The 27,047-nt window shown below is 50.5% G+C and overlaps 1 protein-coding gene across 2 annotated transcripts in view; it reads right to left on the reverse strand.

Moving 5' to 3' along the window:
• MIA2 (MIA SH3 domain ER export factor 2) overlaps positions 1-27,047 on the reverse strand; it is a 2,742,135-nt gene that overhangs the window by 242,256 nt on the left and 2,472,832 nt on the right. For both annotated transcript variants that reach the window (XM_069637493.1, XM_069637494.1), the window contains one exon: positions 23,821-23,891. In XM_069637493.1, the coding sequence (XP_069493594.1) occupies positions 23,821-23,891 (71 nt within the window). The remainder of the gene's footprint in view (positions 1-23,820; positions 23,892-27,047) is intronic.

Below are 27,047 nucleotides of genomic sequence, written 5' to 3' on the forward strand. Positions count from 1 at the left end.
GAGCTCTACTCCAATAACACAGCAGTAGTGAGGTGGGGCCCAGCAGGGGAATCTACCAACCAGTTCCCAGTTCACTGAGGCGTGCGGCAAGGCTGTGTCCTTGCCCTGCTTCTGTTTTGTCTCCATATCAACAAGATCATTCCGGATCCATGGCAGAATGTTCTGGGGGAGAGTTGGACCCTCCCAAACCTGGTGCTGAAGTTTATCTGGCACTCGTTTTTGCAGATGATTCAGTTTTTCTGGCCACATCGCTGATGGGGATCAGGAGTGGCCTAGGCCTGACCCTCAACAGGAGCAAGACTAAGATGCTAGTGTTTAGACCAAGGAGATCCAAGCCTGTTGCACTTCGTATGGAGGTTGATGGCAATGCCTTGGAACAAGTCAGCTACTATGACTACCTGGGAGGGAGATTTACTGACACAGGCTCATGCGCAGTCCAGTAGGTCGCAGACCATCCTGGAAAGAAATAGCGTGGGCCTTAAGAACAGTTTTGTTTCTCATGGGGAGCGAGCTGTGTCCCGCGTCACTAATATCTACACTATCCACACTATGGCCCTCATTACGACCCAGGCGGTAAGCGGAAAACGATGCCGGTAAATGAATACCGGCATCGTTTACCGCTAGGTCCGATTATGACCCGCGATAGTGCAATTAGCGACATCGTAGTTTACAGTGCCGCTAACAGCACCAATGTCGCACGCGCGCGACCCACCATGCCGTAAATACGGGCATGGCGCAAAGGTAAGCAGATCACAAACCAAGCGGACATGCCCCTAACGCCATCGCCAAGGCCGTAAAGTACCTTACCGCCATGGCGCTAATTCCGCCTTCGCGACCCAACCGTAAATGGCCATGTGCAGTGTTCCCAGCTGCCACAGGTGCACAGAATCAGCACAGGTAGAGGCAATACAGACTCTCCCAGTGCAAAAAGAGCACACCCCACCCCTACCAGCCCCAGTCACACTCCACAATGATACCAATAGGACTAGCAATGTTGGGGCTGGAGGACCTGAAAGCAATGCGAGTGCTACAACTGCAACAACAACAACAACAACAACAACAACCTGCACAGAGGAGACGCAGGAGGAGAAGGAGGGCAAGGCAGGGCCAGCAAGCCCCACCAGCACAGCCAGTGGCACCACACAGGCAGCCCCCAATCCCACGCATCAGAGCCAGTCCATTCAACCTCACCGCAGAGCAGATCCACACCCTGTACCGACTGGACCGGGACACCATCACCAACATTGTGCACATGATACACAACGACATTGTCAGCATGATAGAAACACCCACCGCCATCCCGCCCCTACTGAAGGTCGTGTCCGTGCTCCACTTCCTGGCCACAGGCACCTACCAGCACACAGTGGGCCACTTCCATGGCATATCCCAACCATTATTCTCACGTACACTGATCCAAGTGCTCTATGCCCTCCTCAAGCACACAGACAACCACATCTCATTGCCACGGTCTGCCCAGGAGATTGCCAACACCAAAGTGGGTTTCCATGCACATACCTGGTTGCATTGGTGCCATCGACTGCACCCATGTTGAATTGGTGGTCCCACATGCCATGGAGGTACCATACCGCAACCGTAAACTATTTCACTCAATCAACGTGCAGATGGTCTGCGACTCCAACAGGATCTTCACACATTGTTGTGCCCGATTCCCCGGATCAACGCATGATTCAATGGTCCTTCGGAACTCCACAATACCACGCTAAATGGAGCGACATGCAGGCCCAAGATTCTGCCTACTCGGTGAGTCTAATGTCATGAGCATGGAAATGCGAAGTGTGTAGGTGATCGACGTACCAATGCATATTGCACCTGGCAGAAAGGGGGGGGGGGATGATGCATATGTCACATGGCTGCGACTAGCAGTAGCTAAATCATACCCTGAGGCAGCACTCACGTCATCTGACAACAGTATACATGATGCCTGATCTAATCAGCCCTAACATGTGAATGAAAGTGTACCCCAACCATGACACAACCATCTGCAAGTGCATTGTACGAAATGTGACCACATTGACTTCAAAGGAACGCACCTACATGCACGTCACCAAACACCATCAACTGAAAGGCCTGTCCCCCATAACTGCGCACAAAGGAGGCACATGTCGGACAGGAACATCAATGCACCACTACACAGACAGCAAGACCCACAAACTCCCCCCATTGACACCAGTATTGTTCCCTGGGGTCATAATGAGCCAGACAGCAATGTTGCAATCATGTGAGCATTGACCTCACAGGACACGTGCCAGGTCACAAAGTAATGGCCTGAACGGACACAGTGGATGGGCACTCACAAGGCAATTGTCCCCCCTGCATTGTGTCTTGGCATGCAAAACAGTACATGAGAGCCATGAACATATACCGGTTGCATAGTGTGAATCCATTAGCACAACTAAATCTGGTGCAAAGTAACAGTTGAATGCAAGGCATGGTGGCGCGTCATGTTCAGAAAGCAATCTCATTCCTGACACATACATTGTTGCCCATTTACAGGTGATGCAGGCTATCCCCTGAAGAGGTGGCTCCTTACACCAGTCCGGAACTCACAGAACCAGCATGAGGAGGACTACAACCGTGCCCATGCACGTACCCGTGTGGTGATAGAGCAGGCCTTTGGCCTACTGAAGGCACGTTTCCGCTGCCTCAGCAGGTCTGGCGGGGCACTCCTGTACCGCCATGAGAATGTTGCGAAGATCGTCATGGCATGTGTCATGCTACACAATATGTGCGTCAGACGTAACGTGCCTCTGCCCCCTGACGCAGAACTGCAATCACCTGATGAGGATGATGAGGGTGGGGATGGGGCAGCACCTCAAGGAGGCAGCGATGCACAGGAGGGCCGTGAAATGCGTCAGAATCTCATTGACCAATGCTTCTAGCACACACTGTAATGTGGACGGCACTTGGGGCACTGTGTGTCTCTGGTATATGCACACTGTAGACTGTACAACAATAAAGCACACATACACAATGAGCAATGTCCACACATTTGGTATGTGATAAACGTGAAAGTGTATTGTGCTCCTGAAAAGATATGACACACCCAATCCCCCCTCCCCCCTGAACACCCCAACACACCCAATCCCCCCCTCCCCCCTGAACACCCCAACACACCCAATCCCCCCTCACCCCTGAACACCCCAACACACCCAATCCCCCCTCCCCCTCCAACCAGAAATCCCTGCAAAGGAGTGCCAGTGCCTGTGGTGAAGTGGGTAATGTTTTAGTGGTCCACTGTGCGGGCACTATTGCCAGCCCCCTGTCCCGGAACCTGGGGCCCCCCTGCCTGTACTCCTCCGGGTCCTGGATGACCTGCGGACGGGGCTGGATGGGGCCGAACTTGCAGCTGAGGAGGTACCGGGCTGCTCGGTACGCCGTGTGTCCATGATTGTCCGTATCAGTTCACTAATCATATTCCGCACTGCGGCTAGTTCCGTGCATATGTTCGTGCCTGCTGATTGGATGATGCTGTCAGCACACCTCTCCATGCCTGAACTGGCACCTCCACAATCAGCAACATGCTGCGTTAGGATTGACGCCAGTTGTTCTTGCCTCGCTGATATTTGGTCCAGCACCTGGCTGTAATCAGGCACAATGGGGGTTGCAATTGCAGGCCCAATAGGACTACTCCCCTCCTCCCCTACTCCCACTGGGCTTGGAGTGGCTGGCCATGAACCTCCAGGGGATTGCCCCTGTGTGTCCTGTCCATGCAGGCTACATGGGGACAGGTGTGGGGAGGTAAGTTGGGTGTGGGGGGGACCTTCCATGTCATCATCCCCATTCGCCACATCGCTGTCAGAACAGGCTGCGATGGCTGCAGTCTCCCCGACTGTACTGCTCCCCGCAGACACGATCCCCTCAGTGGACAGCAGTGGTTGTGGGTCTGCCGTGGGTGCCATCATGTCCCTTTCCTCGGGGGGAATTGCTGCCCTGGGCTGTTTGGCAACAGGAATATTGGCCTGCTGTGGGTTGGCCATGGGTCCAGCAGAGGTGGATGGTTGGTGGCCTCTTCCCTCTGTCCTGGTCTTCTTGGCTGGGGTGGTGCCACTCTCGTCCCTGCCGGTGTCCGAGTGTGAGCCTGTGGTGGAGCAGAGGAGGGAAAGTGTTATTGATGGTTCAGCGGACATTGAGCAGGCATTGTGATGAGTGCCATGGTTTAGATGGATAGATGGTGGACTTTGTAGGCCGTGACATACAGGTTGTCTCCCTTTTGGGAGGGTTGAGCATGCAGGAATGTGTGTGCCTGCTGTAGAGTGTACATGCTGCATGTGTGCAGGGTGTGGGTCTTCTGCTGATGTGTTGCGTTTGCCATATGGGGCGACATTGTGATTCCCATGTAAGTGTGATTCAGGGTGTTTTGCAAGGCTGATTTGGAGGCACCTACCTGTGTCTCCTGATGTCGGGGCTCCTCTCTCCATTCCGCCAACGCCCTCGATGCACTCTATGCCGATCAATGAGGCACATGTCTCCTTCCATGTCTGCATCTTCAGTGGGGAGTCTGCTCCACCGCCAGTTGCCAGTCCCAGGTTGCGGTTTGCTGACAGTATGCCCCTTACTCGGAGCCAGAGGTCATCCCACCTTTTGCGGCACTGTCTGGCGGTGCGTGGGGTGGTACCTACGGCACTGACGCATTGTGCAACAAGTTCCCATACTGCTTTTTTCCGGGCTATGGCGGGTCTCGTCATCTCTGATGAGAAGACGACGTCTGCCTTCTCCTGCAGCGTTTCTGCCAGCATAGTCAGTTCTTCGCGACTGAATCGGTCCTGCCGCTGCCTGTCGCAGGCTTTTTTTAACAACTTTTGGCATGGTTAGGTGAGGAAATGGGTGGGTAATGGGATTCACAGGGTTTCAGGGTCGGATGTAGTGTGGTTGGGTGGGATGGCAATGGATTGTGTTTTTAAATATGGCCGCTGTGCTCTTTCCCGTTCCGCCGCGATGACGCTACTTCCGGTTCCACTTATTTGCGGTGACCGCTAATTACGGGGCCCGCTAATTACGTGGCCCGCTAATTACGGTCGCCGCTATGCTGTGTGGCGGTAGGTCACCCAGCGCGGCATTCGATGCCGGTAAGGGCTGTTTACGCCATGGCGTAGTTTACATTACCGCCATGGCGTAATGCTCGTGCGCGATGGGTCGGAATATGGCGCTCTTTACGCCATCGGTCCATGGCGTAAACGGTGATTACGCCATGACGGTAATGTAGCTTACTTACCGCCAGAGTCGTAATGAGGGCCTATATCTGCTCTATGGAGCTGATATATTGGGCCATATCAACTGCCTGAATTTGGACTAGCACCACATTTTTTTTTAAAAAGCTACTCGGACTACCACGTAGCTTTTCTAGTGCCCCACTGCTAATGGAATGTGGCCTCAAACCCATTACCCCCCCACCCCAGTTGGCCTTTTATTGGATCAGACTTTGGGGGTCTCCCAAGCTTGTAAAGTACCAGGAAGCATACCTCGACTTGTTGAATGATCATGGAGGACATGCTCTGCAATGGTCGGTAGGCATCTTAAATTGGCAGGCTTGGATGAAATCTGGTGGAATCCACAAAACCTGACTCGTAGCCTAAAAAGAAACATTAAGCTGATTGCCAAATGTGACACCCACAAACGTCTTATAATCACATGCTTAAATTTGAAAGTGGGGCTAGCTTATTTAATCTCGAAATCAGTTCTAGATTGGAGAGAGATATTTGGACCTCATAAACCCAGACCTATGGGTGCACCTTATTCCTGGCATTCAGGACTGACAACCTTCAGGGTGCGATATTTACTCTTGCCTGGAGGGGTGACAATTCTGAAATATGCACGATGTGTGGCCTGGATTCTGAGTCTGTTACTAATTTCCTGCTCTTCAGTGAATGTTATAGTGACCTGAGAAAACTTTATCTGATGCCAATGCTCAGGAAAGCATGTCTCAGATCTACTATTGAAGCCAGAAATGTATGCTGATCCACTGTAGCAGTGAATGACGTATACTTTGTAGCAAAATTCATATATCGTGCCTGGTTACGCAGGAAGTTACCACTAGTCATTTGATTTTATTACAACAGCTTTTTAAATTTCTTTTACCAGTTTTTAGTGGTGTATATGTATGAACTGTATATTTCATCATTAACATGAAGTACCAATTTTTTGCATGAAACATACGTATCTAATAATGTTGTATCTGAATTTATGTGCTAAAGGTACATTTGCCGAATAAAGCCTTACCGACTGACTGATTGACATAAAGGTATGGAGTGAGAACCAGGTAGCTGCCAGGCATATGTCCCTAACTAGGGGCTCCCTTGGCGGGGGGCTATAGATGCCGAGGCCCCTCTGGTGGAGTGGGCTCTGATGCCAGGAGGCTGTTCCTTGCCTGCAGACTGGTCGCATTCTGCAATACATAAAATGTTCCATCGCGAAAGCGTCTGCTTGGTGACAACTAGACCTTTTATGGCCAAGCAGTAGGCTACAAATAACCAGTCTGTCTTTCTATACTGCGCTGTCCTTGCCACATAGAAACTCAAGGCCCTTTTGGGGTCCAACAAATGGAAACCCTCCTCCTCCTTAGAGGGGTGCAGTGGTGGGTAGAACACAGGCAGATATATAGTTTGCGATAGCTCAAATTCTGACACCATCTTCGGAAGGAACCCCTACCTCACCTTAAGCAACACCTTTTTGCAGAAGAAAATGTTAAAATGGGGGGGTACAGCAAAGGGCCTGCAACTCGCTGACCGACCTGGTGGCAGTAATGGGAACCAAAAAGGCTGTTTTCAGCATAAGCAGCTGTCAAGAACAAGAGTGTAATGGCTCAAATGGAGCCGCCATGAGGAAAGTGAGAACCAGATGTAAATCCCAATCCGGGACAAAAGAAGGAACAGGCGGAAACGTATTCACAAGGCCCTTCAGCAATTGGGCCATAACCGGGATTGTGAAAAAGGAACCGTGATCCAGAGACCTCTTGAACGCAGACAAAGCTGCCAAGTATCCTTTGGCTGTGGTGACCTGAAGTCTTGATGAGGCCAGTGACAGAAGGAACATCATCATTGCCTTGGTGGGGTAAGAGATAGTGTCAATATCGCATTTCCTGCAACACGCCTCAAATCTTCTCCACCTACACGCATACTGTGATCTTGTAGATGGTCTGCGTGTAGCCAGCAACACCTCGAGTACCTGCTCAAAGAGGACCCAGTCATCATATCTCATCCTCTCAAGACCTATGCATGTAGGCTGAAGGACTCCGGGTTCGGAAGGAAGGCCTAGTGGAGAGGGAAGTGTGAGAAACCTAAGTGTATTCTCACTCCTACTCCCCCTGGATCCTCTTCTCAGGTGGCCAGGAAAAGGCCAATCACTTTTGGATCCTTACCCTGGGGCGAAGAAGCGAGAAAGGATCACCTGGGGGAGGGTCCTTGGGGAATGGGTGTGAGGTGCCCTTAGTGAGACATCGTACCCACCCTTTTCCTGTTGAAGAATAACCTAGCCCTCCCCTGGCCTTTGTAGGTTACTGTAGAACAGCTCCCCTCATTTGACATTTGAAAGTACTGGGACGAAGAAGAGGTGACAGAGTAATTAACACTTCACCTTTTCACCACTTTGGTACTGGGACGAGGAATATGCCTGCAAAGAACTGTGAGGGTTAGGCATGTACCTTTAACTATGGTCAGGTAAGTCTGATGGTGAATCCACACCTGCAACCTGTTAATGGGTTACAGGTGTATAAAGAGAAGCGATGAGGCAACATGGGGAAGATACAGGGAGGCCTGTGTGGAAGCAGTCAACATGGGACCCATGTCATGTGGCAGCCATGGTCGGACCTGAGGGAGCCATGATGCCAGCCAAAGCCCAGGAAAACTGTGGAGCCACCAGACCAGTGGGCCATTGGATTGACAAAAGAAAAGGGGCCTCTGTGCTGGGCTGCGTGTAGCAGCATTTGAGAGCAAGCAGGAAGAAAAGGACGCCACCCGCATCCATGTGGAGGAGGCAGAGACGCCAGCAGGTGCTGCCGAGCACCAGAAGCGCGAGCGGGGCTCGCACGGTCCTGTGCATCAACCGGCGAAGCAAGATGAAGGCAGCCGGAGCTGCCGAAGAGGAAGCTGTAGACCGGTGAGTGTCAGGGAAGTCTCTCGGATCCGGGGCGCCTCTAGACCACTGTGTGCGAGTAACACAGTGCCAGTTAAAGACTTATTGAACTCAGAGTGGGGCGAAACTTGAAACCTTGCTAAAATACATATATTGAATACCGAACTGAGTGAAATCTTGAAACATTGTTAAAATACATACATTGAATGCCGAATTAAGTGCAAAACTTGAAACAACGATGAAACATATATATTGAATACCGAACTGAATGAAAATTGGAACCTAAGTCAAAGCAGGCATATTGAATACAGAACTTTATGTTTTATGGGCAAAGCAAATGCTGAACAGAAGCCAAGAGGAAAATGCCCATTTGAAGAGCATTATGCAGAAAATAGTGCAAGTATGAAGAAGTGTGACTAGTGGGACCAAAGCCAAGAGGCTAACTGGGAGAAACTAGGAAAGTGTGAAGCTGCTCCTAAAGTCAACAGGCAGAGACGTGGCAAATGAATGTGAATCTGCACGCAGGAACAAGTGCAGAGTAACTTGCGTGAACTGGAGATCGTGGGGATTTATGGTTGCGCAACCTCTGATGGTTGGACCGTGTGGTCAGACAACTGGGACCAGAACAGTGAGCCCTAAATGAGGAAAATTAAAAGAAACCAAAGAAAGGCACTATAACCATAGGATGCTACATTGAAGTCTTGGGCAAGGGAACCCTGAGACTGGATAGACTAAAGGCGCTGTCTTGAGGACGGAGCTTCAAGATCCATGTGCCTTTGCACTGTGTTGCCTGAGACTTGGGGAAGGGACCCCAAGAATTGTGTAGAACTGCATTAAATTGAACTTGGAAAAGGTAATCTTAAGACTTTTGTGAACGTTCTTGAACTTGGGGAAGGGAAGCTGAAGAAGCTAGGAGCTGGACGAAGCTCAGAACTTTTTCTCCCCGGAGAGAGCATCAGTGATGAGCCTGTGAGGCTCGTGCCGCTGTAGACACAGAAGACCAGCGAGATGCCTCCTCATGGCAGACAGACCCGACTTCACCTGGGATCCTTAAATATCCCACCGATTCGGGGTACAAAACATCTGCCCATAGACTCCGCCGTCCATCGGATCACGGGTGGGACCCTGTGCTGCGGCACAGATCCTGACTCAGGCCCTCCCCCGCCAAGGCCCAGGCTGAGGAGTTTGGCTGTCTTGGCCCAGGACCTCCGTCTGCAACCAGAGCATAGCCCGCGGGCAGTTGGAGACCCGGCGCGGGCGAAACAAAACCCTGTGAATACGGTGAGTGCAGTGCCGAGTTGGGGGTGGAACCCTGTCTCACACGGCCAAGCAAAATCTCCTTTTATCCACTGCAGCTGACACACGAAAAATCACTGCTCGCCATCCTATTGAAGGGATCTCTCTCTGGAAGTGCCCATACGGGGCACTACCAGGACCATCTGTAGCACAGTGCGGGGGGGTTCTGGAACCCCCCGATTTAGCCCCCATACTCTGGTGCAGCGCGGGCCTTCCCTACTGCCCCCTAATATTGGATGATGCTAAGGTCTCAATTGGGCCACGTAAATCTTAGTGTGTAATTCCTTGTGTGCACTACACAGTATCCTATGGGCTACAGACTGCATAGGCCTACTCAAAGTCGGCTGGAAACGATACTTGCGAGGCCGTCCTCTCCAAAAGTCCACAGAAACGATCCAAAGCTGTTAAGTGTTGACCAACACACTGTGGCGAGATCCTTGGTGCTGCAAGCGATAATCACAGGTAGCAAAACGACAGGTGCCACAAGTGCTGCTGCTGACAGCCACCATAATATGGGTAACCCCAAAAAGCAAGATAAAATTTACCATTTTGACAAGTCCGGCCAGAATCCTAGCACACCGGCGGAAATGCCGGGCCCATCTCACCTCAACGTCTCGGCTCTGAATTAGACATTACTACCCCTGAAGAACAGTACTGACAACCTATGGGCCAAAATAGATGCCTTAACATGTAAAGTGGATGTGTCTAGAGTCCAGATCGATAAGCTCTGTGGCTGTATGAACGAGGCGGAACAGAGGATCGGTGATGGTGAAGATAAGGTGGCGGTGCTACAGCGCGACGCTGTCACTTAACAGCAAACAATCAAGAAAGTGGTAGCTAAGAATGATGACCTTGAAGGAAGATCCAGAAGGAATAATATTCAAATATAAGCAGTGGTCGAGTCCATACCTATAGACATCATAGAGTCATTTGTTGAGAAACTGCTTATGGATGTCCTGGAGAACCTGCCGGTTATCAACATGTTCATGGTATAGCGTGCACACACGTCTCTGACATTTAGGCCCACCCACCCCCTGGGCCTCCAGAGAGGACCATCATAGCTTGGATTTTTAGCTACCGTGACAGAGATATCCGGCTCAAAGTCACCAGAGAAAAATAACTACAATGGGGGTTCAGGATGAAAGAAAAACTTTTCAGTCAGTAAAAAATATCATAAGAAGAAAGGAGGTACGCTACTCAATGTTATTTCCAGCCAAGCTCAGGGTGGAGCACCAAGGCAGGGTCTCCTTTAATTCCTTGGAAGATGCAGAATGCTTTGCTATGGATATCCGGGACCTGAGGGCCTCTCCCCATAGGTCACCCTGACACCCTACCTGCAGCCATCCAGATACGTTTAACATGATACAGTACCCCAACGATGGGTGCCTCTTTGATCTCCCATAGTGGGACCAAAACATATGATCTTCAATAACTACTAGTTAAAAAGCAACACATATGGTATTAAGCCTTCCGTCACTTGGAGTCAACTCAGCCGCTGATAGCCCCTCGTGCTGAGCAACATAGAAGGCATTGTTTGGGGTATTTGATGAAGACGACTAGGGTGGGGGGTGGTGGGGTGAGAGGCTGGAAGGTTTTGGTTTCTGCCGTGGGTCGGGGGTGGGAACCAGAGGATATGCAAGACAAGTTGTGTCGAAACGTTATTTAGTTACATGGGGTCATGTCATGTCAAGTGGCGGCACAGTTGAGTATTACAAATCCCTGTAGAGAACTGAAGCACTTCTTTCATTCAGATCAATGTGAACGGGTTCCATGGTTACTGCACGAGCACCTCCTGGAGAAAATAAGCTACAACACTGAATTGGCATCCCTATAAAATATAAAAGTGCCTGCACGAATATCTCTGTTAACCTGGAACATACGTGGGTCAACCAACATTAAGAAAGTGCGCCTGATCGCAAATTATGCTAAGAATCATACAGTACATTTTTTATGTCTTCAGGAAACACACTTAGCACGGGTCAGCAAGCTACCCAATCTTGTTGGGTTCGGGTACACAGGTACTGCTACGCCTTCTCCACACACACCTGCGTGGTAGCCACTTACATCCACCGCTTCTTAGAATGTAAACTCCATGAACAGACCGGGGTTGGTCGAGGGAAGATACCTCCTATTGGCAGGGGAGATCACGGGGTGGCAGGTTCTAATTATGAACATCTATGCTCCAAATAACGACTGCCCTGAATTTTTTCAGCACTGTGCAAACCATCTACGCACATTACCGAAATATGATAGTGTGTGGGCGGGTGACTTTAATGTTGCTCTCTCTTCGGACCTAGATAGATCCTCTTCCACTCAACTCACCCTCCCAAGAGCTGCCCAGAAATGGGCCGCCATAGCCGAATAGCACAATCTCCACGACTCGTGGCGACTATTACACCCCACAGCAAGGGAATATTCATATTACCCCGGGGTGCATGGCAGCTCCTCCAAAATAGATCATCTCATGGTATCATGCGACTTAACTCGAGACCTTATAAGGGCCCATATACGCCCCACAACTCTATCTGACCACTCCCCGGTACTGGTGTTCTTTCTGGGCCCGAACCGACCCCCTAAGCAGAAACATTGGCGCTTTAGAGTCCGCGTCCTGGAGGACACAGTTTACAGAGTGGAAATAAATGGGACAGGATATTCAAACCTTTTTTCAGATTAATGTGGGCTCAGTACCCGATCCTAGGGTTGTATGGGAGACTTTTAAGGTGTATATAAGGGCATATTGCGTGGCTAAAGAGGGCAGAGCCCTGAAGTCCGTACATAGGTTTATATCTATTCCAGAGCAAGAAATCAAAGGACTAGAAGTGCAACAAGGCCTCTCTGACTCTCCGGAGGTATAAGCGCAATTAAGGGTGAAAAAAAAGAAGAGATGAATCTTCTGACAACCAATGAGGAACGATATCTGGGAGATCCCATAGCAGAAACAACTTATGGTGAAGGGGACCGACCGAGCCGCACAATAGGCTGGGCTATTAAACACGAACGACAACTAGATACCATAATGGAAGTCGAATACACAGAGGGAAACCTCACTAGAGGCTGTGAAAAGATTAACAAGGTATTCTGCTAATTCTATGAACGGTTGTACACCACACAGACAACCGTAGGACACAATGCTATAGCGCAGTATCTGGATAGAGTAGCTCTAGGATGCTGGACCCTGCTCAGGGACTTCCCATCAATGACCCTCCCTCCGACGAGGAGTTCCACAGAGTGATACTCTCCCTGCCTAATGGTAAGGCATCAGGTCTAGAAGGTATCAAAGCCGCACTTTACAAAGTTTACTGTCATGGTCATGAAGTAAGGGGCACAGGCATGCAGGGGCCGCATGCACAGGAGACCAGGGTGGACACTGTCCTGGCGCCTTTGGCGCCAGACTCATGAACAAAAGTAAACAAGAACATCCATCTAACACCAAAAAGCTTTTATTATGGACATAGCACTTCAGATGCATTAACCTTGAACAGTCCATCCATTAAGAAGCCCCAAGTGTATTCTTGGGTGTGGCTGCTAACGGATTGCCTTTGCACGTGCTCACTCTCTAGGAGTGGCAGGGTGTGGCTGGTAAGCCGGCCCTAATGGGCGTGCCCACGATCTCAGCTATATAAACTGCCCCGATCCTCAAGACAGACGCTTTGCGTTATTCTGCACTTGCAAGCAGCGTAACACTCACCCTCGCCTGAGGTCAGACTTACCTTTGAAGATCCTGCTTCCTGGACATCCTGCTTCCTGCCAGCATACTTACCAACTGGGGGAAGCTGTTCTTACCTGTACATCTCTATGGCAAACCAAGTATTCATCTTTACACTTTCCGAAACACCAAAATCTTCATCTTGGCACCGCAGCACGACACGCTCCATTGTCGACAGCAGCACCAGCGGTTAGACATCTAAAAAACAGTCAGTTTAAGGTTGCGCTTCGCCATACTTTGCGCTTTTCCTGAAACAATCACTTACCTGCTGTCAAAAATTGCGGTAGCATCCATCTTCCATCCGGCCGCGTCTCGCGTCACACAGCTGCATTGAGGCTGCATTTCCATCTAAGGGAGGAAAACAGAAGAGAGACATTATTGCGGGCATGAATAGGAGCAACATATAAAGACATTAAACAGAACGAACAGCATCACAAGAGCTCAAGAAAGACTTACCAATCATAAGGAGAAGCATAGTCACAGCTGGATTGGACTAATCCTTATCAGGGATCAGTGAAGGAACTAGATCCCATTCGACACGCCCCTGCCAGAAGTAGCAGGACGGAGAGCTTATCTTCCATTATTCACAGGTGAGCTTTATGGCCCGGCGAATGCTCACAGAAACCGCACTTTGGGGTGAAGGGTTCAAGAGGTACAACAATCACAGTTTGGCGCACTCACACACTGTTATCTCCACGCAGGAGCAGTATCACCACGTACCACCGCTCACAGCTTTTCTACTGAGGGAGAGGCCTGAAGGGGGTGATTCAAGTTCAGGGAGGACTGCAACCGTGCCCCAACGCCTCCGTAGAGACCAGGTGAGCGTAACACTTACACTGATCTCCTAATTCCGGATTTACGAGACATGTACGAAGTGGACATGACTTCAGGCGTGCAACCCGAATCCACAAGGACTGCTCTTGTTACTGTACTTTTGAAACACAATAAGGACCCCAGTAAATGCTCATGTAGACCATTGTCTACAGTCAATACAGACAATACGATCCTGGCCAAGATTTTAGCCGACAGGCTCCTCCCTTACATGCATAATCTGGTCCTCCCCGACCAAACTGGCTTCATCCCTGGACATTCCACTTACAATAACCTGGGAGGGCTGTTTGCACTAATGTACCACGTGAACCCAGAGATCCCAATTGTCGTTGTCGCATTGAACGCCAAGAAGGCCTTCGACTCGGTGGAATGGGCATTTTTATTTGAGGTCCTTCAGCACTCGGGTATATGAACTTCCTACCTACAGTGCCTACGCGTGCTGTACACTGCCCCCAGAGCAAGGGTATACACCAATCGAATGCTGTCCGATTGTATACATCCAATGCTGTGTGCACCTGGCAGGGATGCCCTCTTTTCCCTATCCTCTTTGCCTTGGCCGTCGAGCCCCTAGCCTGTTCTTTACGATAATATCATGCACAAAGAGTCGAGCCCCTAGCCTGTTCTTTACGATAATATCATGCACAAAGAGGTGCAAAAATTAACTCCCACCTCTCCATAATTTCCCTTTATGCAGACAATATGCTGCTATACGTAAAACATCCTAGACAAAACTTACAACCACTTGTGGAGGAGATCTCCAAATTCGGAGACCTCTCTGGTTTAAAGATCAACTCGGCCAAGTCTGAGGTTCTCCCGTTGACCGCTTGTGTTCACCGCAGCAATATTGGCGAGGCCTTCGGTTGGTGCCCACAGGGCATTCGATAATTGGGTATCCTTGTATCACCATCCCCGGCGGAATTGTATAGTGAAAACTATGTAATGATGCTTGAGAAACTGGAACACAAGGTGGATGCATGGATCCTCCTACCCATCTCCCAGTCAGCCCAGATCTCACTAGCTAAGACGGTGATCATCCCAAAGCTTTTATACATATTTAACAATGTCACGGTTTGGCCACCCCTAGGCTTTTGGTCCCGGCTCAGGAGCTTGATGATCCATCTGGTCTGGGCTGCTGTACAAGCTAGGATATGATAGGATACGTTAACTCTTCCGTATGATCAAGGGGGCCTAGAATACCCGGATCTATACATTTATTTCCTAGCAGCGCATATGCAGTACTCAGTCTGGTGGTGGTACCCCTCGTCTGAACTCCTGCATACCCTGCTCGAAAAAGTAACCAAACACCCAAACAACGTAAGAGGGCTGCTGTGGGGCTCCTCAGAGCAGGAGGCAAGAATAGAGATACAGCAAGTAGCAATTACATGCAGAGCCTGGAGTCAATTAAGACGTTTGGTCGGACAGCGGGAGTGGTACCCCACCCGCCCCCCCCACCCCTTGTTCGCTGTATACCAGGATAGTGGGATACCAATTACCCACGAGAACATTTTTCAACACCATTCAGAGAAGTTGGGGATCTGTAAATTGGGGGATCTTATTCCAGATGGAAGGGTCATTACAAGGGAGACGCAAAGAGATAGGGGAGAGTGGATGGCAAAAACATGAATAGTAACTCACTGTAGTGACTAACGTACTCTCAGTCCATAGTTCCCTTTCCACCATACTGTATGAGCGCCCCTCGCGAGGGACGGGAGACGGAACCTTTTTTACCATAAAAAAATCTTCCCCTTTAAATTTAGAGATGCGTGGGGCGTGGCCCTGGGAGCATGCGCTTGCCTGACTCCGCCCACCAGCGCCACTTCTCAGTCCCCATTGACGCGTCAACAATGATCAGCATTGCCTAATGATACAAGTATTATAAGGGGGAGGATGGTGGGACGTATGGAGGAAAGGGGACTATGGACTAAGAGTACGTTAGTCACTACAGTGAGTAACTATTAATTACTCTTAGTCCCGTCCCCTTTCCTCTATACTGTATGGGCGATTACAAATGAATGTAGCCCCAGGGTGGAGAGGAGGCCCTCAGTTTCTTAGAACCGCCTGCCCGAATGCTGCGTCTGACCTAGAGGCGGTGTCCAAACAGTAGTGTTTACAGAAAGCCAAAGAGGTGGCCCAGGTAGCTGCCCTGCTGATGACCTGCCATGGTACATGCCGTTGGAATGCGATGGCCGTGGCCTTGGCTCTGACCGCATGGGCATGTAAGTTAGCTGGCACTGGTTTGTGCTACCCCTCATCGGCCTCTGTGATGGCCGCGACCATCACCCTTGCAATGGAGGTCTTGGAGGCCTGATAATCGGGCCTTGACCCCCCAAAAGTGACAAACAAGGCGTCTGACCTGAGGGAGTCCTTGGTTTTGTCCAGGCAGTATTTCAGCGCGCGTCTGACATCCACACGATGCAAGACCCTTGGATGCTCGTCCTTGGGGTCGACGAAGAACGTGGGTAAGACTATTTTCTCATTGAGATGGAAGGAGGAGGTCACCTTGGGTAGGAAAGCAGGGTGCGTCCGCAAGACGACCTTGTCCCTGTGAAAAGTGGTGGTAGGGTTCTGATGCTACCAGAGCCTGGGTCTAGTTGACTCTGCGAGCTGAGGCCCATAAGCAGAGCAGCTGTCTTTATGGTGACCAGCCTGATGTCCACAGATGCATTAGGCTCAAAATGTTTGTGCGCCAAGGCGCCCAACAAAACATTAAGGTCCCACACCAGGTGTGGCTTCTTTATAGGCAGGTAAAGCCTGTGGAGGCCCGCCAGATGTTGCTTGATCACCGGGTTGGAGGAGGAGAAGAGGCTCTCCTCCGAGTTCCTGTAAGCCCCTATGGCTGCTAGACAGGTGTGGCATGTATCCACCGCAACACCGGAGTGGGCGAGGTGTGCTGAAAAGGAGAGTACGTCATCCAAGGTGCACTTAAGAGGGTCGATCTGCCTAGAGTTGGCCCATTGACAGAACATATTGGCTCCTAGCAGCCTTGCTTTTAGCGCCTTGGATGATCTCCAGGTTAGCCTGACATAGGCTTAAGTGTTTCAGCGTGACCTACTCACGAACCACGCTGCAAGGGATGCATCGACCAGGGAGCCAGAGCCCTGCCCTTGCCATGAGGCGAGCTATTGGCATTTCTTATTGTCCCAGGAGGCAAAAAGATGCACCTGGGGATGCCCCACCTGAGGAAGTTCTCCTTCAGTACCAGGTTTTTCAATTGCCACTCGTAATTGGCTGCTCCAGTCTGCTGAGCCTGTACGCTTCCAGGTTTGATTCCCCAGGGAGGTGGACAGCTATGAGGTAAATGTCATTCTCCAGAGCCCATTCGCACTTGCAGACTGCTAGGTTGCACAGCGGTGGGGATCTGGTACCCCCCCCCTTGCTTGTTGACATAGTACATGCTAGTGGAGTTGCCTGTCTGGATAAGAACTTTCTTGCCCTTGATGAGAGAGAGAAAGGCCCTGAGAGCCAACCATATGGCCTTCAATTTTAGCCAATTGATGTGGGACTCCTGCCGAGTCAAGACTCCATGGACGCTGCGGTTGTCCAGGGTGCCCCCCCGCCCCCCCAGCCCTCTAGGGAAGAGTCCGTAGTAACTGATCTGAGGGGCCGGCTGCCGCAAGGGCTTGCCCAGCCTCAGGTTGAAGTCTGCGGACCACCAGTGGAGGTCCGAGAGGAGAAAGGGAGGAAACGCTGACTGGCTCCTCTTGGGAGCCCTTCTCCTGATTCCATGAGGCTGCGAAGAGTCTTATGTGGAGCGCGGCCAAAAGGACCGCTGCCATAAGCCCCAGTAGGTGTCGCTTCCACCAGGCCGAGGTCACAGGCCAGGACAGGAAGTGAGCTGTAGCTTTCTCGATGGCCGCAATCTTGTCCTCCGAGGGAAAGACTCTCACAGAGCTCTTGTCCCAGATGAGGCCCAAGATGGTAAGGCTCTGCGTGGGTTTCAGCTGAGACTTATTGAGATTGATAATGAGCCCTAGGTCATGGAGTGTGTTCATCAGTGCGGAGGCAGTATGCTGAACAGCTTCCGGAGAGGTGGCCAGGTATGGGTAGACGGGATGGCCCTGGGCCCTGAGGAGGGCGCCCACTGCAGTCAACCGGGTAAATACCCTGGGAGACGAGTTGAGGCCGAAGGGTAGCACCCTGTATTGGAAATGGAAGCCCATGATCCTGAAGCGCAGTAAGGAACGATGCAGCTGCCAAATCGGGACGTTGTCATGATCTCTGCTTCCAAAAGATCAGGACTTGCCCGACTCCCTTGGAAGCAGACCCATAACACCGGTTCCGAGTGCCAGCCAGTCCCAATTGGGACCTTTTGGACCCTGTCCTGGCGCCAGTGGCACCAGGCTCATAAAGATGCCCAGTCCCAGCGCTGGAAGCGCCGGGCTCATAATGCTTGGGTGGACTTACCTGCAGCAGACCATGCTGCTTACTTACCTGCCAGTTGAACCCCTGATCCTCTTCTGTTTGGGACTACTTTTCCTGTTGGGTGGGGCAGGAGCCACTCCCTAGGTTCAGAACACTGGAACTCTTCTGGAAAGCAGGAACTCTTTTCTTACCTAGGCGTGGCTGTGGAAGGAGACACCTAAGCATTACAGGAGGCTATTTAAACCACACCCGATGGATGAATCTTGCTTTGCGTTATTCTGCATTCTCTGCAGCAGAACGCTCATCGTGTCTTCTGCTTCTGATCCTGGACCTAAGGGAACATAGGCTTACCATCCTGGAATCCAGTCTTCAGCAGCACCTGTAAAGACAAAGAAAGAACAGGTTAGCACTACGGTCTTCAGTGGCAGCGCATCTCTTACCTGGTCCATCGGCTGTCACCAACGCCTCGCGCTGCATTCCGGCATCTGAAAGACAAAGGCTTACCTACTCTTCGCATGCTCCGGAGGTCTTCGCACTGCATTCTGGCATCTGAAAGACAAAAGCTTACCAGCTCTTCGCACGCTCCGGAGGCCTTCGCACGCTCCGGAGGCCTTCGGCGCTGCATCCCGCATCTGAAAGACAAAAGAAGGTGCGTTTAAAGACATTGGGCAACTTTTTTACTCACGTGCCATTACTCCTTCCCACGCCGAATCCAGTGGGTATTCCAGCACCCTTCAGCTTCTCTAAAGCTCCGAACTTGTACCTGCAAGATAAAAGGGACAGTTAGTGCGCATCGTGAAGCAGGCTACAAGCGCTTACTTACGTGCTTCCAGGCGCTTCTATTCCTCACGCGGGTTCGATCCTCAACTCTCTTCAGCCCGCCATCCGCCATCGCCGGAACGCTGCAAAACAAGAGATATCATTACAAAAGACTTTTAAGACATTTGAAGTGCCCAGAACTTACCGTCCGTGCAGTTAACGACGGACAGCAGTCCTCTGAGGTCAAGAGGCCTGCACCCTTATCCAGTAAAGAAACTGGTTACGGCACCCTGCCCCGAGGCAGATGGAGAGCTCGGCGTTCACTTACCTAAGGTGAGGGCGTTAACCTTTGGGGTTCTACAGGAGAAGAGAAAGGGAAGAGGAGAGAGGCATCCAATAACCCCAGTTCATTAATCCCATATTTTCTATCTGCAGACATCTTACTCTTCGAGTCAGACATACAGTGCACAGAGGTCCAGCCCAAAGAGCCAACCGTGTGTTACACATCACCCTTGAAGATACGGCATTCACCCAGTCAAGACCGGCGCCTCTGCGGGAATCAGGTGAGTGTTACAGACGTGTAGGTAAGCGTCCTTCAGATCCAGGGAGCACATCTAGTCTCCCCTATCCAGTGTTTCCACAATAAGAGCTGCCATAACCATCTTGAATTTTTGCAGAGGGAGGGAGAGATTGAGGGTGGAAAAGTCCATGCTGTAGCCTAAGCTGGACAGGAACCAGCCGCCAGTGCCAACCTGGCTGGGTCTGGGTGTTGCACTGTCCCGCCCTGCTGCGTCAGGAAACCCCTGTTGGGGATCGGAAGGTGGGCAGGCCCTGGGAGAACAACTAAGCTCTCGAAGGCCAGTTGGGGGTGGGGGGGGGGGGAACAGGACTGCATCCTGCGAAGCCCAGAACTTGCAGAGGGTCTGCTGGAGCAGGTGAGTGGGGTGAGAGGGGGGGTCAACGTATAACACCTGTGGTCATGCCAACGGATCCAAAAGGCATCTCCCATAGGACCCCGACCCTGTCCTGCACACAAAGCAAACTGCGGGCACTTGGAATTCAGAGGAGAGGAAAATAAGTCCAGGTCTGCAAACCCCCAATGTTGGAACAGTGGCAACAAAGAGTTCATGTGCAACTCCCACTTGTAGGCGTTGAACCCCAAGCGGCTCAGCTGATCCGCTTCTGCATTACTGTCCCCCAGGAGAAGGATTGCTGAAATCCAAATCTCCCTCCATCAGAGCCAATTCCCAGATCAATACTGCCTCGATACAGAGGAGGGGGAACAGGTACCACCCTGCTTGTTCAGGTAAAACATCATAGTAGAATTGTCCGTCCTGACCAGAACAGACATGTCCCTGATAAGTAGCAGAAACGCCTTGAGGGCCAGTCCCACTGCCCTGAGCTTGAGCAGATTGACATGCAGAAGGGTTTCCACCCTGAACCAGGCGCCATGAATCGCATAGCCCTCGAGCGTAGCACCCCCAGCCCGAACGAGAGGAGTCGGTTGTCACCACAAGGGTAGGCTGTGGTCGGGTGAAAGGGGCTCCCCCAGAAAAATTGCAATCCATCAACCACCAGCGAAGATCGGACAGGAGGAGGGGGGTATTGGGATCCTGCCCGACAGACCCCATCTCCTGTCCCAATTGGCTGCCAGGTGGAGCTGGAGGCGCCTCATCTTGAGGCGAAGGTGCTGGACAGTGAGCATGCAGGAGGCCGTCAGCCCCAAAAGGTTGTGGAACCACCATGCCGAGGTGGTTGAATTGGCCAGTACCCTATCGTCTTGCAAAGGGAGAGGAGCCTCTTGGGCGTAGGGAACAGCCGCTGAATGGCTGTGTTCCAACGTACTCCTAGGAAGACCAGATCCTGTGTAGGGCACAACTGTGACATTCTCTGGTTGAGGAAGAACACCAGCTGATTAAGAATATCTGCCAATCTCTGGCAGGAGTGTAGCCCTCACCAGCCAGTGATCTAGATAGGGGTGTAGGTAATGGCTCTCCAAGCGGAGGAGACCCGCCACTACGTTCATCAACGTCGTGAAGATCCGAGGGGCCGAGTTCAAGGCGAAAGGCAGCACCTTGTATTGGAAGTGGTATGGCAATCTGAACCACAAAAACTTCTGATGCAGCTGATAGATGGGGACATGCAGGTTCGCATCGTTGACATCTAGGGAACACATCCAGTCCCCTGCACACAGAGACTCTGCTATTTGCGCTGGGGTAATCATGTTGGAAGCGTTCTTGCGGTAAAGACAGATTGAGAAATGACAGGTCCAGGACAACCCTCAGGCCAGTCTGGTTGCTCTTGGGTACTGCAAAATACTGGGTTAGAAACCGGCGTCCCTGTCTGAAGAATCAGTTGTACTGCTTGCATCTCCAAGAGCGAAAGGACCCCGTCAAAGAGTCCGGGGACCTGATCTGTTGAAGAGGAGGAGAGGAAGACTGAAGCCACTGGAAACTATGGATGGGATCCAGGAGTTCTTGAAAATACGCTTCCGGCTGTTCTAGAAAAGATCCACTCGGGCCCTCACTAGGGAGCTATGTTCCCCGACCTTGAAGTCACTGTTTCCTGGCGTCAGAGGAGGGGAAGCGGAAAAACCTGCGCAAAGTTCTCTGCTGCTTCCTCCTGTTGTTGCTGGCGGTGGCACCCGACGATCCTTTACCCCTTGATGTCGAAGCAGAGTACGAACTTGATCGCCCTTCCAAGGACAGTCTGGTAGGGTTTATGAGCCCCTCAGCTTGGAGGCCGGTAGCCTTGATGGCATCAGGTCTGCCGTTGAAACACCCGGAAGAGCCCCTGGGCACCTTGGTTTGGGAGCCGGCAGCCTTATAAGCCTCGGGCCTGACAGGACCTGAATCTGAGGAACCCTTGCCTGTGAGAACCCCCAGGAAGGAGTTGCCACGCTGAGGAGCCGTGCTGAACACAGGGTCAACCTTGTCTTGACGAGAGATCCTGGAGACGAAGTCCTTAAAGTGCGCCGGAGGAGATGTGTGGAATATCTCCCTCCAACACGACAACTGATTCTGCTGTGTGACAGAGCGCTGCAAGCCATGCACACGTCCCAGCGGTGGTCGGGCCCCAGGCACTCAAGACATAGTGCATGAGGGTCCAAGGTCGGGAACGACCGGTCACACGAAGCACATCTTGTGAATCCTCCTGCAGCCGAAATGCGCCGGGGGAGGCGAGGCACCGCAGGGAGGTTAAATAAGATTGAAAAACTAAGGGGGGGGGGCAAGCAAAACGTTAAAGTCTCTGTGCTGGCTATCAGGTCCGACACTCTTTGTGAGGAAAAAGGAACTGAGGTGAGATGTCAAAGGGAGGGGTCTTGGTGGGACAGTTCCACCCCTGAGGCCTCACTGTACTAAATTTAAAGGGGAAGCTCAATTTTTCATTGCCAAAGGTTCCAATACCCTCCCCATGTTGGGGGACGCCCAGAAGGATGGATGAAAGGGGACGGGATGTATGCGTATGAATCCCAGTGGTGGTGTGAACAGGGAAGTGCCCTGCTGGGCACTCTGCCCAATTGGCTACACCAACACCACCCCACTGAAATATCAGACAATGGACCGGTTACCAGAAGGGTCACCAGAACGATGGATGGGAGAAGAGCGAAAGTCAGACACCTGCAAGAGCAAGCCGATAGAAAAACCAAGAGAGAGAGAAGGTCCCGAATGACTGGAGGCGTTGGAGACGTTTCCCTGTGATAGTAAAGGTAACAGGGAGTCTCCCTAAATTCAGGAAATCACAGTATTGAAAGGCTTTGTTTGCACTACTACAGTGCTCAGCATGGGTCCTGCCAACCCCTAAATGAGATTCTTCTGCAGTGCTCGATGAATGGGTAACTATTCACTGACTTCCATTTCCATTGCTTCGAACTAGGAGCAGTTTTTCCTTGAAGGGAAATCCTTCAAAATCAATGTTGTAGAGCCTTAGATTCTCTTACCTGAGCAAAGGGGGATCTAGTGACTGACAGTTCCGGGCCATGTGATTGCCCTTTGCTAGATACTGGGGACCCAGACAAAGTGAAATGGGGATGCAGCCCATAGTTCCCTCTTCCTGGGGACATACAACATTGGGACTGGCAGGTCTTGGCCCATGTGACTGTTCCGTGTGAGGTAACAGAGACCCAGACAAGACAATATGGGGGATCCACCCCAAACCTCCCCTGAGCACAATATCCCCTGGCTTGTGTACCTGACCTCCTGCGGCCCACCAGTTTCAGGCAGGAGACCTCATCAGAGTCCTGATGGTGTTCAAGGAAAACCACTGGGATCCATGGCAACTGTCATAACATCATTTTATAGCCCTTGCCCGTAATGTGAATGGAAAGAAACAAGTGATATCATTTGGCACAGCGTGTTTATGAATCATGTTTGGGGTCCTCTAGCGTAGTCACAAACTAAGTGTTAATAGCCATAATTGTTCATTTAGCCACTTTGTAAAGTTCCTCTCTGGTCTTGGAAATGTGCTACAAAGGTGTAACCACTCCCACCAGATTCAGATAGCTGAAGGAATTGGTACAACAGAAATCATCAGTAAAAGTAAGAAAGAGGTAGAAAGGGTTAGCAGTCATACTGAGCTCTGGAATTCAACATTGCAGGTATGTTTTATTTTGGGTTTCAGAATCCAGAAATGTGTGCATACATCATTCTGCACACTGAATCTTTTCCCCTAAAATATAATGCAGATAATACTTAAGATTGTGATTTTTAAAAACCGTCTCAATAACATAAATGCAGACAACATTGATTGTGAAATATTATTGTGTCTAAAATACTTACACCGTGGTTTTCATTGGCTCCATTTCTATTTGTTTCATTTAATGAACTGTTTTCTGCAGACAACTGCCCATCTATATATGATTATAAAACCATGTGCATTAAAATAAGTTGAAGTATGATTTAAAAAATCTAAACAACAAATAGAAAAAAGTATAAAGGAAAAACCACACTTGCTAATTTACAGTAATAGAAATACATGAACAGAGTTCTATGCAGGTGTTTTCATAAAATGGTGTGTCAAGATTCTTAAATGTAAGACGAACATGTTTTATATAGTGTTTCTGCTTCATGCCAGATTCTCCACGATTGTAAGTGCTGTATTGTAAGTAATTTTACATGTTATTATTATCCAATTTAATGGCACCCAATGTGTTTACCTCTTGACAGATTAAAGGCTGAGTCAGCCCTGCCAGATTCGAACCTACTAAGTGCAGACTGGCCACATGTCTTAGAAATGAATTTAACTTTTGAGGTATTCTGAAAGATAATATTAAGAAGAGCAAATTACTTACCTGTGGAATGTTTGTTATGATGGATTATGTTTTCCCCTCACATATTCCTCCTTTTAGAAATCTTCTCCTGGCTCAATCTGGTTTTGGAAATGTGTTCAGACACCAGAGGGTTCACTAGGCCGCCACATCAGGGTTGTAACTGATGGCATATATGGAGTCAGCTGTGATCCATGACCTCAGTTTTGCTTATGCTACCCTCCACTGAATTATTGAGAAGAACAAATTACTTACCTCTCTGTAATGTTCTTTCTGAGGGATGGTTCCTCCGATGCATTCAGCATCTATTATATCCCTTTCCCAGCGCAGCTGTTCTCTAGAAACCTTTCCGCCGCCAGGGGGCGCAGCGTAACACTGCATCGCCTCAGTCTGGATATGTCAGGGCCAGTATATATAGTGGTGCAGTGCCCCATGACCTCAGTTCCACTCTTTTTCCCCTAGCACTTTGAAGCTGAGGGACGTAGAACCAATGGTTTACTAGCTTCCTGCAAGAGGGGCAGGTATGGAGGGCGATGAGGAATATGTGGGAGGCACATCCATCAGAAAGAACATTACAGAGAGGTAAGTAATTTGTTTTTCTATTGGATTTCTCCCTCCCACCGATTCCTCATCTATGATGGACTCACAAAGCAGTACAGAAACCCGGAGGAGAGAGGAAGAAAGACCACCTATGACAGAAAACTCTTGAGGACTGCTCTACCAAAACGGGCATCCTGACCCGCAAGGGAATCCAATCAATAATGCTTAGCAAACGTGTGTAGAGATGCCCACGTTGCAGACTGGCAAATATCCAGGACTGGGACTCTCCTCTGCCGGGCAGAGGTGGCAGCCACTCTGCTGGTAGAATGAGCTCCAAGACCCTCAGGCAAATCCTTTCCTGCCAGATCGTAGCATTGTGAGATGCAGACTATCATCCACCTGGGCTGAGTCTGTTTGATTACATTCCTGCCAGCACAAGAACCAGTGTAAACAAGGAAAAGCTGGTCATCTGTCCTAGCCTCTCTAATATGAGAGATGTATAACTTAAGGGCCCGTACCAGGTCGAGCCGATGGAATCGTTCCTCTGCCTTGGAAGGGTGAGGCGGAAAAAAAAACCCACTGGAAACTGATCTTCTGAGAGAGATGGAAATCTGAGACAAGCTTCGTCAGAAAGGATGGTCCGACACTCAACGTCACCTTCTCTTTAGAAATAAACTGTTAGGGAGAATTCTCTCTTAAGCTGAATTTCCTAACCTAGTGAGTCCCCCAGCAGCTTTGCTGGATTTCTGGAGTTTGTTTTTTTTCTCCTGCCAAGAGTGAGACTCTCTTTCACCCACTCTTGGACATGATTTATGGTGTTCCTTTCACTGTTAATGTGTTTTATGGGCTATGGGGTCCTTTACTCCATAGGGTCTCATTGTTTTTACGATGTGTGTTACACAGCACCCTCCGTGCAGTAACACAGGGGTGTCATAGTGACACCCCACCATAGACTCCATACCCTGGGACTGACTACTGTCTCCCAGGGCATGTAAAGTCACCATTGGCTTTACTAGTACCAAATTATTAACAGAAACCAGTACAAACCATCATATTGTGGACGTAGTGGTCAGGGCAATTCGATTGCCCCCGGGTCTGTTAGTCGAGGGGGCACGTCTCCGTCCCCCCTGATCGAGTTTTGGCTGGTGGCAGTGGAAACTACTTTTTATATTCGACCGCGAATATTTCCCTATGGGATTTTCCCATTGTTCGAGGCTACCAACTTTAATTATTTAATTCTCATAGCCTCGGACATACCGCTTGTTTATTTATTTAATATTAATTCACCGGTTGGTATTTTTTGCCAGGACTCGATTCTAAATGGCGTTTGTATTCTCTTCTGTGACTCCAACCCAAGTCGAGCCCTTTGTTCCACTTTTTGGCGGGCTTCTCCACAGAAGCCTCCAAAAGTGGTGCCACTCTGTCTGGGTACCACAGGGGCTGTGGGAGGGGGTTTAGGCACCCTGGACTGAGTTACCTTGGTAACTCAAGTCACACGCTTGTGTGATTGGCCCAAGTGGTGAGCCGGCCGGCTCACCACTTAGCATGTTTGATTGACAGCTAGGCTTAGTGAATGGGGGTATGCTGCATAAAAGCAGGGCTTTGGGGACTGGAACTTCAGAAGTCGCCACAGGACCTGAGAATCCGACGAGGGAGAAGCTGAGCCGACCTACGACGACGACACCAACGGTGGAGCCCTGCGGAACCGACTCACCACTTCCCGACGAAAGGGAAGATCTACCAGCTGGAGAGGCTTCTTCCCCTGACTGGTGGGCACAACCAGTTTACCTTCTTTCTTCGCACCCCAGACCGGTTTGTGGTCGAACTGCCCGTGCCAAGCACCCCGGCGGCAGGATAGCCACTTACCACCGGACCGCAAATCCACGGACCGCTCCTTGTACCTGAGAAACTCCACGGCTGGTTTCTTCCCTGGCAGTGCAACGGACTCCTGTCTTCCTCCCCGACAAGATCCTCTCTTCCCCCGGACGAAGCATCGACTTGCATCCGCTGCCAGGAACAACTGCCCCCGCTGGAGTATTCTCACCACTTTAAGGTACCGTGTCCGCCAGGCCTCCCTTTCTAAAGATTGCTACAAGGTAATAATAACCCCTTTACCTTCTGGACTGGGCTGGCCGCCTTGACCCTCTAACTGGTCTCTTTCTTTGGTCCAACTCTTTTTGAACCTTTTCAAGACTTTTG

Source organism: Ambystoma mexicanum, chromosome 14 (assembly GCF_040938575.1).
Source record: "Ambystoma mexicanum isolate Mex_15411 chromosome 14, UKY_AmexF1_1, whole genome shotgun sequence".
Classification (NCBI taxonomy): Eukaryota; Metazoa; Chordata; class Amphibia; order Caudata; family Ambystomatidae; genus Ambystoma; species Ambystoma mexicanum.